The sequence below is a fragment of the Psittacula echo genome, assembly GCF_963264785.1.
Source record: "Psittacula echo genome assembly, chromosome: 4".
In the NCBI taxonomy this organism is placed as follows: Eukaryota; Metazoa; Chordata; class Aves; order Psittaciformes; family Psittacidae; genus Psittacula; species Psittacula echo.
Window position 1 is genome coordinate 27,963,927 of NC_137738.1, and position 15,137 is coordinate 27,979,063.

Sequence of the window (15,137 nt, forward strand, 5' to 3'; positions counted from 1 at the left end):
GTGCACCCAATCCCACTGTCCATGTCACCGACAAAGATGTTAAACAGCACCAGTCTCAATACTGAGTCCTGCAGAAAGCCACTCATCACCGGTTTCCACTTGGACACTGAGCCATTGACTGCAATTCTGAGTGGGACTGTTCAGGCAATTCCTTGTCCACCAAGTGGTCCATCCATCAAATCCATGTCCCTCCAGTTTAGAGACAAGGATGGCATGCACGACAGTGTCACATACATTGCAGAAGTCTTAAGTAGACAATGTTGGTTCTCTTCCCTTACCCACCAACACTGTCACCTCATCATAGAAGGCCAACAAATTTGTCGTGCATGATTTGTTCTTAGTGAAGCTACATTCACTATCACCAATCACCTCCTTATTTTCCATGTGCCTTGGCATAGTTTGCAGGAGGACCTGTTCCATGATCTTGTCAGGCACAGAGTTGAAGCTGACTAGCATGCAGTCACCTGGGTCTCCCTTTATTTCCTTTTTTAAAAATGAGGGTTATGTTTCACCTTTTCCAGTCAGTGGGAACTTCACTGGACTGCCACGACTTTTTGAATATGATGGATAGTGCCTTGTCCACTTCATCCACCACTTCCCTCAGGATCCGCAGATCCATCTCATCACATCCCATGGACTTGTGCACCTGCAAATTTCTGACAACACACTCAAAAGACTCTCTACATAACCTTACAATAGGGTTGATATATTAATCAGATTTCAGATTACTTCAGACCTCTTCCTTCCCTTACACTCACACTACCCAGCAGTATGAATCTTAAGTCTCATTTGTCTCCAGGATTTTATCTGTAACTCATCAATTATTTGTTCCTGCATTTATGTTCAGTATCGGGTTGCCAGGTCTCAGATTCTTTACCCTAGGTGTATTACTAAATTATTGTCACTGAAATGAAGATGCTAGACAAAAGTCAGAGACCACTCTGGAGTTCAATCAGAAGCTTCTCAAAATCTGAGGGTGACATCCGTATCTTTGATTGAAACTGATTATGCAGAATAAATCACAAGTATAAACCTTGGACTCCATTCTCAATTTTCCCAACGTGGAAGAAAGCTGGAAAACAAAGGTTTTATTTGTTCTTGTCACTAGTTAAAACAGTATTTTCAAGTCTTGCTTTAACTATATTTACTGCTCTTGAACTGACTGAGGGGAAAAAAGAACATAAATATTGCTCCAGCAGTATTTCTCTTGGCAGATGAATCGTATGTTTCAGGAGTTTCTCAGAGCATATTTTTAGTGCTAGCTACATGAAATAAAACCTAGAGTTATAGCCTCTGAGCTGTGATTTAAAAATAGGCAGTAAAATCAGATATGAGGAAATCAACATGCAGTGGCTACCTCTATATTATGTGCTAAGAATATTCCATGCAGCTAAATTTCAATTGGCACCAATTATACATGGTTCTTCTGCAGTTATCACCAGCAGAAGAAAGAGAACATATCTAACAGTGGAAAGCAGTACAGAGGAGCTAACCCCTGGTAAGTCTAATTTTCTTGCAATGTAAAACAGGAATTTGAACCCTACATTATCTCCATCCAGATGCAGCAAATTCACATCAGAAAGCTACAGGAGGATAAGAAGGCATACCATACTGGTAGAACCTGAATAACCCCTAAGACACTTCAAACAAACAAGAAAACTATAAGTGTCTGAATGCACTCCTTGGAATAGTGTTGATACTTGTAATAACCGCACACAACTGAGTAAATAGGTAGAAACAGGAAAGTCAGTCACAACAGTAAGCATCAAAAAAACCTCCAAGATCAAACTACAAAATATATGTCAGATTGTGCAGAAACAGTATGAGCAAGCATATTTTAATCCCATGACATTTTCAGAGGTAACTAATTCCTGAATTTTGACATGTCTTATAGTATATAATTTTTACAGTTCATAAAAGTATTCAACCATACTGCAAAACATACAGAGATAACAACATATTGAAAAGAAATGTTCTGTCCAATAATATGACTCAGAACTTCCTTGTTTTCTGCCTCTCCTCTAGTAGAGCTGGCAGCAAAACTGGCAACAAACCAACAAAAAATCCCCACAATTACCTTACAGGTTACTCTTGATGTCTTGAAACTACTTCCAGTATGCAATACACAGTTTGCTGCAAATTGTAAAGAATATAGCAGACAGCTGGCTAGAGGGAGTCTGTAAAAGAACATTTTCTTTCTTTCTTCCCCATTAGCCCCCATCGAGGTTGACTGCTAGTAGGCTAGAAACATCTGGTAAAGAAATAGTCAAACCAGTTTACAATTCAATTCATACAGAATGGATCACGGCACTAATTTTTCCACCTTTGCAAGCTTTCAGAAATGAACTGATTGGGACATTCATATTCTAGCTACCGAAAAATAGATGTTTAAGTGATAAATACTATATGATATTGCAAGATTTGAACTGCATACTTCAGAAAACAAGGACTAATACAAGAGCGTAACGAAGACTGAACTCAGTAAGCATACAATTTTTGAAATCCATAGAAAGACTGAATGCTTATTGTTTTAAATTCCATCTGTTTAACAAAAAGGCGCTCTCTAGAGTAAGAATAAAATTACTAAAATACAAGTAATCAATAATTTATATGTTTACAAATCCAATCCAATGTTTTGTCTGTTAGGCCAGAAAAGCATTGGGTCCTGAACCAGTAATTGTATACGGTCTACTATTTTATTTTTTTTTTTTTTTTTACTATTTAGTGAAACATTAGGAGTGTGCAATTAATTCTGAGAGCATGATTTTTATGATGCTTAAACCATATTAGATAGATTATTCTAGCAAAAGATTCAAAAGTAGAGAAAGTTAATGACACCCTCTGTGGTTTCCTAAAAGGAAGAAGCAATTCTGTATTCTTAGCACATTGTTGTGCTGACAGCGGTCTCAAAAGCTTTCTTTAAAATGACAATATGTAGCTGAAGACAAATATAAACTTACTTTCTTGTCTCTAAATGAGTTTTATTTATCTCTGAATGCTTTATCTCTATATAATGCCAAAATATCCCTCCAGAAACTGTTTAACATTTAGGGTCATAAATATGTTTTCTATGAGAATGTAAATAGCCCAGAGAAGCTGACCAGAGAAGGACACTACAAGAAATTCTAGGAGGAGTGTTCTACGCGAGTTCCTGCTACGAGAAAACAAAATTTTTATAGTAAGACTGAAAACGCTATATAGTAGTCCACATGTTTGTTGTTTAAATTCGTTGTTTGGGTTTTTTAATAACATAGTACGAATATTCCCAGAAAAGTAATATCACACGCAGTCATCCAGGGTTACTGCTCATGAACAGGAAGAAAGCAACTATATTTTAACAGGAAATAATGCAGAAGTAGTAGCAAAGTTTTTTTTGTTTGTTTTTTTTTTTTTTTTTCCAAAGCTGGGATCTATTTCTTTTCCCCAAACTAGATGAAAACATTCTGAGTTGCCATTTCATAATCAGCATTGCCAAAATAATTCTAAATTTCCATAGATATAAAAAAGAACACCAAAGCCATTTCCATTGCAAATACATCACACATTAATGTATCTCACTTCCTCATTTTCACATTATTACTCTCACCTACACGTCAAATTCTAATTCACATGTCAAACTATAATTCTGGGAAATGCAGCTCCTTAGGAAACACTCTGTATAAGCTTCAAAAGTTCTAGAAACTTACTTCAGTGTTTCAAGTGACATTTGCAAGTTATAATTTCTTTCCTGCTCTGGCAATTTTGAGAACTCCACTAAGCATGGGTGCTGTCTTTTGTTGTCATCTCTAACCTGAAAAGACAGTAAAGAAGTAAATTTAATGCTTCTTAATAACTAGAAAAAATTTAAAAAAAACAGTCCAAAACACAAAGTACCTAAAGCTGTCAGAATTACTTAAATGAATAACACTTCAAAACAGAAAGTATTCTGTATTCTCAGAGCATGATCATCCTGTTTAAGTAAGGCAGAATTGGCATTTGGAAATAAAATTCAGATTTGCAGATCTCAAGTGGAATAAATGCTAATTAGTATATTTCATTATAATGATGTTCGCAACAAACATGAAAAGTTCAAGAATAGTGCAAATCTATGTTATGTTTTGACACAGTCATAAAATACCAGTTCATCTTCAGCACCATGTTTGAAAAATTATTCATCCAATTTGTATAAATATATTGGTATGAGTAGTACTGAAGTCCTTACCCAACAAAAGTAACGATATAGAAGATAAATCCACCCTGTCTCTTAATTCACGAAAATGTGTCTTAGTTGTGTCCAGTAGTATACAAGCAGAATGAAACTGTTCAGCAGTCACGAAGATTGAAACGTTAATTTACTTCTACTGTTAAGCAGACTCATGAAGACTATAATTTACAAAATCCTACATTTAATAAACTTTAAAATTTGATCAAAACTGGTTTTATCCTGCACTACTTCTATACAGTTTTAGTCTAGTACTGGCTGTAACTAGGAGGGGCAACCTGAAAGGCCTGGGTAACAGCATTCTACTGCTTTCAGCTTTACATCTTTACCATGCTAGATGTCAGTCAGCAAAATCTACAAAGATTATGTTTTGCTAGAAGGCTTGATTAAAAACCTTAATTTGCAAATATTAGCTAAAAGATCACAATGAAATTGTTAACATTTGATCAGTTAAGACCACATTTTTTCCCTATATTGCAACACTTTTGTGTCCATCTTTCATGGACCATAAGTTCACCATTTATATGAATCTTTAAAGCTGAAATTTACTGAAAATGACATTATTGACAACTTTAATCAATCAGATAATTCTACTGGAAAACAGAATGGTAACAGTTGAAGGCTGAAGTTAAGAAGCCTAACTTTTACACTTTTTTCTAAATGGACCTTTACTTATTTGGCGAATATAGGATGGCCTTTAAATTATTTTAGCTGAAAAAAGACTAAGGTAGGAATTCTCAGTTAAGTGGTACCACTGAAGTGGGTATAATCTGTTCTCAACAGCTGGATCTGTTGCTCATATACAGAATCAGATCTGATGTTTAAAAAGGATAAGAAAGTCAGTAGCATATAAGCTGGCATAAAATTTCACAGAAAAACACATAATTCTCAAATTGAACAGCAGTCATTTGCTTATATTTTGGATTGAAAAGTATTTACAACCTCCAAGGGAAATTTATCTTCATTTGATAGGGCTAATATGTTCTTCAGGCATTCCCAAAGTTAGCACATCCAACCACAGAACACAAGCTAGAGGGAGAAAGCTAAGTAACTTAAAAGATTCATTCTGAATAGAAACACTACATTTATCACTGTTTAACTTGACACTTACTATGTATTTTTTAAAGTAAAATAGTGTTCAACTGTACAATTAGATTCTTCATGGTAAGTAATATTACACTAAAAGTTCCTGCAGTTTGCTTCACAGCTGGTATAACACAATTCAAATGTTCTGACACAGTAATTTTACTGTGGTTTTGTGTTTGATTAGATGAGGAAAGCAACAACAACAACAAAATTTAGAGATCTTGTCTGTTAATTAAACCCTTTTAAGTACTGCTGTATGCTACACCAAATATATTACGTATTCCCAGTTACATTAAATCTGCAATCTGAACTCCTCAGAAGACCAAACTCTTTTTAATAACAAAAATAGAATGCATGTATGTTTCTAGACATGCATACATTTTTTTACATCTAGTATCTACTGTATGTTTCCATATACTCTTCACAGCAATAGTTATTCATAAACAGCATCATTTGGGATTGAAATAACAAGGCTTTTCAATTTTTTTATGACTGATTAGAAGAGAAATCTCATTGACAAAATAGATAGCATTTTGTATCAAAACCAGAAGCTAAGTATTCTTTTATTCTGCTTTATGCCATGGAAAGTAGGAAAGAAATAAGAAAACAGTTATTTGAATCACTCAATACAGACATGGGCCTGAAGTGGAGAGGCTGAAGGAGAAAAGCAGATTTAATGGAATTTCCTTTAAGCAATACTTATTTTTTCCAAAAAATAAGTTTAAGACTTCTGAAAAAAGTTATATCAGCCAGTACATGTGAAAAGAACCAGGAACAACTGTTTTCATTAGTTTACTCCATTGTACTCCATTTAATACTAAACAACTTCTCCAAAGAACAAACAAGGTGAAAGACCCGCCATGTGCTCTCTGCGCTGGCAGTTAAAGAGGCTGAAAATTTCAACACCAAACAGCTTGAATACCAGAGTTTTGATTCAAAAATACCCAAGCACTGATTGTTTCTATCTACTTCTGGTGGAAAGGGTCAAAAAACCTTACTGATTTTAGAAGGATGAAAAAAAATGTGCTCCCATTACAATATTCAAATCAATGTGTTGAATAATATTAGGTAATTAACAGAAAATTTAGTTGGAAGGTACATACTGGTCCATACTGCCAGCCAAGTTCAATCTTATTCATAACCCAAAGTTCATGGATGTTCTCTGCTAATTTTTCTCTAATCCTTTCCAGGTGGGGAGGCAAAACAATCTAGAGAGAGAAGACAGAAAGAGGTCGTTACAACTAAGTTTCTTCACAGTGCCACTCAAATTTTCATAACAAACTTTGACTAAACCAGATCTCTCAAATAAACCTAAAATATCATTTAGTTCTTACTGAATTACTAAAGTGAGCAAGAATTCTTAGATCAAGAGAAAGACTTTAACCTATGCACTTACAAGTTCCGGAGTTTGACCAGCAAGGAAAAACAGCTTTAACTCTAATACCTCCAAATGGCATGGAACATATTCCTGGTAGCTGGCTAGAAACTACTCAAACCAATACTATTGGCCAGCTTAAAAATGCTAAAAATCCCAGTGACCAAGGTAATGTTGTGTAAAATACTTCAGACAAATACAGATGTTTGAAAAGGAAATCCCACGAAAAATAAAAACTGGTTAAAAAAATCAGATTATGATGACAGGTGACAAGTGAAATCAAGACAGCACATCACTATACATCCAAAATTTGAAATCAAGTCTGCTTTACCTCAAAAACTCAGACATGAAATATGCAGTTCTGTGAATCATGATAATGTTACCCTAATTGCTGGTGCTACAGAACAATACATGACACATGTAGAATGATATATTTAGTTCATAATAACAATAAACTATCAGGTTTGGGTTTTTTGGGTTTTTTTATGTGGTTTTTTTTCAGGAATTAGCTCCTAAATATGGTAAAATCTGAGCACATAGTGTTTAAAAATTTATATCATCTCAAACTCTGGTCAAATGAACTCTTGGTCTGTGATCAGAGCTGGAGCTCTTTGGTATAAAAGAATTAGTACTTTTGGGAAAAAACAAACAAACAAGCAAACACAACAACAAAAACAACCAAAAACAACCAAACAAAACAAACAAAAAACCCTATAACTTCAGTGCATGCTGTTTATTGTCACGGTGAGACAAGCACCACTCTCATTAACCTGCCTGTCCAGTAAAGAATTAGAGCTAAAGCTTGCATAAAAGTCTTACCACAATGCAGTCTTCAGAAAGTGTACTTAAATGGTAATAAAAGCTTCTAGTAACAGAACAAGAAGTTCAAATAATCTTTTTTGCTTACTCTAATATTAAGGGTAAAACATTCTTTATTATAGTGTTTGTGAACTGAATATGAAACATTTAGTGAGCGCTATAAGGACTTGATGCACCATTTATCAGCTTCTTGCAATGGAATGTACCAGCCAAATCCCACGAAAACACAAGTTTGAGACAAGCTGTGGATTCAATCAAATGTGAAATAACACAGGCTTATAGTAAGTGTTTGAAAATGAAAATGCAATCTTTCCATACCTGGCTAGTATCTACAGGAACTGGAGTGAAAGCTGCTTGTGACAGAGAGATAGTGGGACCTAGTAGATCTCTGGTATAGCTACGATCTTGCTTGTATTCTCGGCTTTGCTCCACTTTCAGCTTCTCTTTCGGTAGGACAGCTTCAAAGCAAGGGGCATATCCAGGTGGAGGAAGGAACTTGAACTCTCCATGGCGACCTCCAAGCAAGAAACGTACCCTGTAAAAGTCAGAGTTACTTTAGATAACCGAGACACCCCTTGTGCCAAACCTAATCAGTTTTTAAGCTTAACATCCATTCTATACTATTTATAAAAATAGGATTTAAAAAAAAAAAAAGAATTCAATGTTGCAGCTTCTATGCAGTGCTTACAGTTTAACTCCCTCTAACGAGCTAGAGTTTATGATGTAGGAGATGCAGAAAACATGGGGAAAAGCAAACCTTTCTTCTAGTTAATTTCTACTTCCATATAAGTATTCTAAATCATGAGACCAAAAGAGAAGACACAGAGAGAAAGAGAGAGAAAAATTGGCGTACTTAGTACACCTAGGAAGCAAGATGCAGCCTTTTGAGTCTCAGACAGCAGAAGTTACAACCCAAAGTAATCAATCAATCAATCACCTTTGACCTCTCTCTTTTGAGGAGTTCTCCATTCTCTCACATTTGAGAAATGAGCCTCCATGGAATATGAGTCTTTCTTTTCCCTCACAGAACATGAAATCCTCAGGAGACAATACTCCTGTACCTCCTTCCCTAAAATTTATAATTTTCATGTTAGTAAAAACCTAGGGTTGTTTATTCGAATGTTAAAAAAATACCAAAAAACTTAGGGTCTTTTTTTATTACAAAATGGTGAATTTGTCATGGGGTTTTGCTACTGAAAAATTCAATGAATGAAGGTGACCATGAAGCAGCAATGGTATAATACTAAAAAAATTTTCCAGAACATTGCCATCCAGAAGGAATCAAAAAACACCTAAAAAAACAAGTCTTAACACAGAATTTTCTCTCTCTCTCTTTACTGACTATCTTGTAAGATTTTTGTCAATGCTATACCAGAACACTCTCCAAAACCACACCTGGCACACAAATAATATCTGTCAGATGTTTCTCTCATGACAGAGATAAAACATGAAAGTTTATAGTTTTACATTTTGCAGCATGCATGTCTTTATTTTTCCACATTATATCTCCTCTATTATCTAAGGCAAAGCCTAAAGTACATTTTGCATCTGCAATGAGAGGCAGTCATGCCATCTGCGAGACAGCTCTTAGCTTCTGTAGTATCCATCACTGTCTTTGATCCCTCAAAAAGCATTGCTCTGTCTCCAACAGACATCAGCTATCAGCCTTTACCTTTGCCCGTCCTGCTGAAGTTGATCCCCCCACTGAAGCATAATAGAATCCTTTTTAATATTATAGTCTCAAACTTTTCAATACCTGGAAGCAGAAGTCTGGCAACTCAGGTGTGACTTGAAATTTAATAGAAAACTAGTACAGCAACCAGAATACAGATGGACTAATTTCATATTAACTCATCCTGCTGCAAAGAAAGTATACCACCACCATTTCTGCTAATAATGCATCTTCAAGTAATAGTTACTACTTCATAACAAGTGAATTAAAGCCAATATATTTTTAATATCAAAGGCTGATGTTTTTCTTCCCATAGAGGTAAAATGCTGTCCTGAAGTGAATGTGTAGCAACGTGTCAGTGAAGAAATGTTAAAGAAGCTGTTTCTAAGGTCTATTTGCAAATCACCTGAATACACTGGTGTGCTGAAAAACAACAGATACACTATCTCTTCAGTACCCTTTTTTACCTCCCACTATCCAAGAAGTGGAACTGTGCCAAAGAAGCATATGTCAGAAAGGAAAATGAGAGCAGACAGCCGGGGAATTATTCAGTATACTCACATATACATTAAAAAAAAAAAAAAAAAAAGAAATATATATTATGGAAGGGTGAAAAAAAACCACACTGAAATGGGATGCTAACTTTATTCCTGCAGAGAAGCTGACAACTGGGAAGAAGAGGCCATCGATGTTGAAATTCTCAAACATTCCTTGAACTGGCTGACCATTTATCCGGAAGGAGATGCTGGGGGCACTTAGATCCAAACAACAGCTAATAACATCGTCAGTTCGTAACAGATGTTGGTTGGGAGAATTTACTGTTCGTGCTACACAACCTGTGGAAGGAAACACATGTAGCAAAACTTCTGAAAATTGTACAGGTTTACAGCAGCATAAAAAAATATAAAGAAAACATAGCAACAGAATGCAAACACATTAATACATAAATATCTAACCTATAACGTCCCAGACTTGATCTTAACCTTGCTCTATAGTGAACAGAAATGTATGCTCATATCTACAAAGCTATTTTTATCATCAGTAATACAATTAAATTTAAGAAAATTAAACTTTATTCCTTACAATACTAGAAATGCAAATTGAAAAGCAATCATTAATATTTAATATGAAACCTAGTATACTTTGGTGAAGAATGCATCATTATTCAATACAATGACAAGTATAATAAGAAATTATTTAGGAGAAGAAAGGTACTTCCTGTTATTAAGGGCCACATCATAGCACCACTACAAACTTGTGTAGAATGATACTACTCACTTTCAAAATCAAACTTCAAGCCAGCATTTTTCTGGCATATACAAAGACAGCAGCAATTTTGAGGCATATATATTCAGTAATATATGTATTTTTTATTTAAAAGTTTTATATGATTTCTAAAGGACCATTCTCTCTTGCGTCAAATTACATTTACACAATCACATCTGCTTCCTAAGAGAAATAACTTATAGAATACAAAAATAGAAAATTTCTCTGAAACTTACTGTCATCTAAAAAAAAAAAAAGCCAGCATAAAAGTTGTATGAAAATATTTCTAGACATATATTCCAAAAATAACATATGCAATGTCTACAAAAGATAAACCCTAATGCATATTAAGAACAGAGCACTATAGTTTTAACTATGCTATCCAACTTCTGTAAACATGAAGGACTTAACTAAAAGTATTGTATTTCCAAGAATATGAAGATGGCATATGTTTTTAACAGCATCAGAAATAAGGAAAAAGAAATTCTCAGTAATTCTTCTGCAGATAAATTTTCATACACACACCACCCCCCATCCTGAGGAAAACTACAAGCCAACACTGCTAACACTCTACATATGGAAAACTACTTCCTGATACTGCCACATAAACTGCAAACTATAGGATAGGTGCAGGTGCTCTTGTGCAATCTGCCTGTCTTGATAGGGCAGTCAGCAGTATAGCTGGGGAAAAAAAGTTTTCAGATGCTCTTGCTTCTTCCCTACACCCTTTCAAGACAGAAGAAATAAGTAAGAATAGTCAGATCTATGAGCAAAGGCAGTGGAATGACAAAGCAATCCTAAGGGTTCTTCGCAAACTGAGAAATCTCTACAAAGCACTGCTAAGAAAGAAGAATAGCAAATAAATCACTGAAACGGACAATCATTTAATGGCAGGGATAATTAAAGTCTAAAAGAGTTATCAACAAAGAGCGGATACTTCATCTCCTTAAGACATACGACTTGAGATTAAATGCCTGTTTACCCATTAAAATTTAGCCAAATATAGGTTATTGGGATCAATGCAAGGCTGACTGTTAACAGAAACAAGTACTGGTCTTTGATGAAAATGCAGCAGACTAAGGTATCTAAGTACCTTTTCTGGCCTTAGGCTTAAAAAACTATGAATTTCATTTCCCCATGTTAAAAAAGTAATTGAAGGACTGAAAAAAACAAATGGGATTCTGGTAAAATCTCAGTCCAAAACAGAAACCTTGGAGTAGAAGTCATTGTTTCTATTCATTAATGCAGTAAATGCTTCATGCTCAGAAGATTAATTTTTAAAATGTCCTGACCAAGGGGATTGTGGAAGAAGAAACAAGGCCATGATTTTCAGCATTCAACTACTTGAAATCCTTCTGAGTTTGATAGATATGTCTTACATAAGAATGTCAATGATGACAGAAAACTTTTCGACTCTACCAGCCACATTCAGAACAGAAATTAATATACAAAAATTGGATATACAAAGGTGGTCTGATTTTTTTGATTGGGATGGATTATAGATTTGGAAACCACAAACATTTTTTCATTTATTCTTTTGTATTTGCATTGCTTACAGTTTAACTTCCTCTAACTAGAGCTGGAGTTTATGAAGTAGGAGGTACAAAAAACATGGAGAAATGCAAACCTTTCTGATTAAAAAGTTTCCGGTGGTAGCAAAATAATTTAGATTTTCAGTAATCTTTTTTTCCTCCCTAAAAGGGACACTAACTACAAAACTTATTCCAGTTGACTCATTATTTTCTAGTTCTTCTGTAATCATACTTTGTCTGACAAACTCAGTTATGACACAGCTTTAATGGTACCATTAATTATACATCATTGTTCCAAAGTAATTCTCAGTGTACATGACAGGCAAACTGGCAGCTACTTTCCTAAAATGCCACTCCAGTTGATATGTTATTATTTAATAATACAATCAATTGTTATTTTGATTGGAAAATTCTTTTGAAATGTAAAACTTTATTCTTTTCCAAGTACCAGGCCAAAATGTCTCAAAATTCAAAGACCTTGGATGATACATTACAGCTGTCTGTCTTGTCTGCATGTTTAGAAAACTTGCTCATATCTTCATAGTGGCAAGAACTGCCAACCCAATGGGCTAACTCAGTTTCCTATCAGTTCTACAGTCCACCACTGCCCAATAATCTCTGAAAACCAAAGGAAAATTTTTTTCTCAACAAGGTGAAACCAAGCTAAAAACTTTATTCAAGAAGTTTATGACTGTCCAAGTGTAAGACAACCCATTCTACCTGGGAATGTTTTCACAGAAATTGAAATAAGTGACAAAGATGTCTTTCTTATTTTTCTGATTTTGCTGAAAGAATAAGATATTTGCAGAATCAACAGTAAATAAAAATAATTTAGATACTCAGTTCAGCTTCCTTTAACACTATAATTTGCATACAGAAATTACTATTAATGAATAAATCCAGGATGCATCAATAACATTTTAAAGATGAATACCTGACCAAACACACTATATGGATGCCAGGAACATGATTCTGCAAGTTTTGTAATACAGTCAGTCTTAATGCATGTAAACAAAGCATCACTATGGAAAAATATCTGGTTTTTAAATATATGGCAAAAAGCATACTTAAAAATCTTCTTCACCTCTAAAGTATTTCTAACCTCTTAAACTAGAGATCCATATTAAAAATATTTTTAATTTAAAAAAAAAAAAAAAGAAAGTCTCTCCTGTGCATTAAACCTCTCAGGTTCTAGGACTATCACACAGGAATTACAATCACAGTGAACTGACTGTCTTACTTCATTGTTTGCGCCTTTGAAGTTTTAAATAAAAATCATTCCCAGGCTGAAACTGGGAATATTTACTGAATAAATTGTTAGTCTATCTGCATTATTATTTCTGTATGTTGCTAGTGTCAACTGAAACATCTGATTCACTTTGCTAATGTTGTAAACAAATCCACCAGAATTGCAAACTATGTTCTAGCATTAAACAAAAAACCCTAGATCAAACCAACAACAGAAAAAAACAGCCACCAAAACAAACAAACCTCTCCCCAAAAAAAATCACAACCAAACCAAACAAAAAACAAAACAGAATACCTGACCACAGATGCAGACCATCGAAGCCATAAGAATACAAGTCATCACCAACACCATTTCCTCCCCATTCTGCTCCTCCCCCTGGATATGGCGAGTAGCCCTCTGTTGAAGCCCAGCCCACTCGTAGATGAGTTGATTCTGCAGTCACAAAGGGGTCTAGATGGTCCACCATAAGTTCATAGTACCATTTTCTGTATTGGGCAGAGCCTTCACTAATCCCCAAGAAGATGTTGGGTCGCATGCTTAAACAGAAAGAATAAAAGCAGTTATTAAAAACCTATCTCAAAACCATGATGAACTACTGCAGGCATCTCATTAAATTCAAATTTTATTGCCTGCTTTGTGTGATTAAAACAATAGAAGTAATTTTGTTTCATAGAATACCAGGTTGGAAGAGACTCCAAGGATCATCTGCTCCAAATTGTCTTGGCAAAGCATGATCTAGACAACACGGCCCAGCACCCTTTCCAGGTGAATCTTAACAGTGTCCAGTGTTGGGAAGTACACCACCTCCCTGGAGAGATTATTCTAATGGCTGATTGTTCTCATTGTGGAAAATTTACCTCTTCTTCAGTTGGAATCACCCCAGAAGTAATTTGTGCAGCGGGTCAGCCAGTCCCCCACCCATCACACAGACCACTTGTCTAGACCACAATGCATCAGTGTTGTGGTTTAAGCCCAGGCCATAAGTCAGCCACGCAGACCTCTCACTCACTCCCCCACCCTTTCTTCCCCCTCTCCCCCCCGCCCCAGTTCCCAGAGGGACGGGGAGGAGAATTGAAAGAATGTTAACTCCCACAGGTTGAGATAAGAACAGTCCAGTAACTAAGGTATAACACAAACCACTGCTGCTACCACCAATAATAATAATGATAAGGGAAATAACAGGGGAAGAGAATACAACACCACCCATTGATACGTAGCCCGACTGAGCAGTGAACTAGCCCTTCTTCCAGGAAACTGCAGTGGTCTAGCCCTTCCAGGTAACTGTCCCCAGTTCACATCCTGGGCATGACGTGCTGTGGTATGGAATACCTCTTTGGCTAGTTCGGATCAGGTGTCCCATCTCTGCTTCCTCCCCGCTTCCCCTCCTCCCTGACAGAGCATGAAACTCAGAAAGTCCCCGGTTAGACTAAACATTTGAGCAATAACTAAAAACATCGGTGTTATCAGCACTGTTCCCAGGAAGAAAGTCAAAACCACAGCACTGCACCAGCTACTAAGAAGGAGAAAAAATGACTGCTACTGCTGAACCCAGGACAATCAGTTTCTCTATGAAGGGGCTCTGGGAAACTGTATCAAAAACCTCAAAGAAATTCAGGTAGACTATGTCCAGCACTCCACCCACATCAACTGAGCAGGTTACTATGTCCCAGGAGGTGATCAGCTTTGTCAAGGACAATTTGCTCCATGTGAATCCATGTTGGCTTATCCCATCATGCTCCGTTTGACTTGTGATAGCACCCAGGATGATTCATTCCATAACTTTCCCAGGGACTGAAGTAAGACTGATGGGCCTGTAATTTCCTAGATCCTTCTTTGAGCCCTTCTTGTAGATGAAGTGACATTTGCCTTTTTCCAGTCTTCTGGGACATGGTTGAATCAACACACATCTCAAAGATCATGAAGACAGTATGGCCTCA

At 35.9% G+C, this 15,137-nt stretch overlaps 1 protein-coding gene across 1 annotated transcript in view; it reads right to left on the minus strand.

Moving 5' to 3' along the window:
* RYR2 (ryanodine receptor 2) overlaps positions 1-15,137 on the minus strand; it is a gene marked incomplete at both ends in the record, with an annotated part of 387,777 nt that overhangs the window by 170,283 nt on the left and 202,357 nt on the right. Inside the window, 5 exons of the mRNA XM_080615870.1 lie at positions 3,687-3,790; positions 6,391-6,495; positions 7,800-8,016; positions 9,797-9,989; positions 13,495-13,736. Of these exons, the coding sequence (XP_080471996.1) occupies positions 3,687-3,790; positions 6,391-6,495; positions 7,800-8,016; positions 9,797-9,989; positions 13,495-13,736 (861 nt within the window). The remainder of the gene's footprint in view (positions 1-3,686; positions 3,791-6,390; positions 6,496-7,799; positions 8,017-9,796; positions 9,990-13,494; positions 13,737-15,137) is intronic.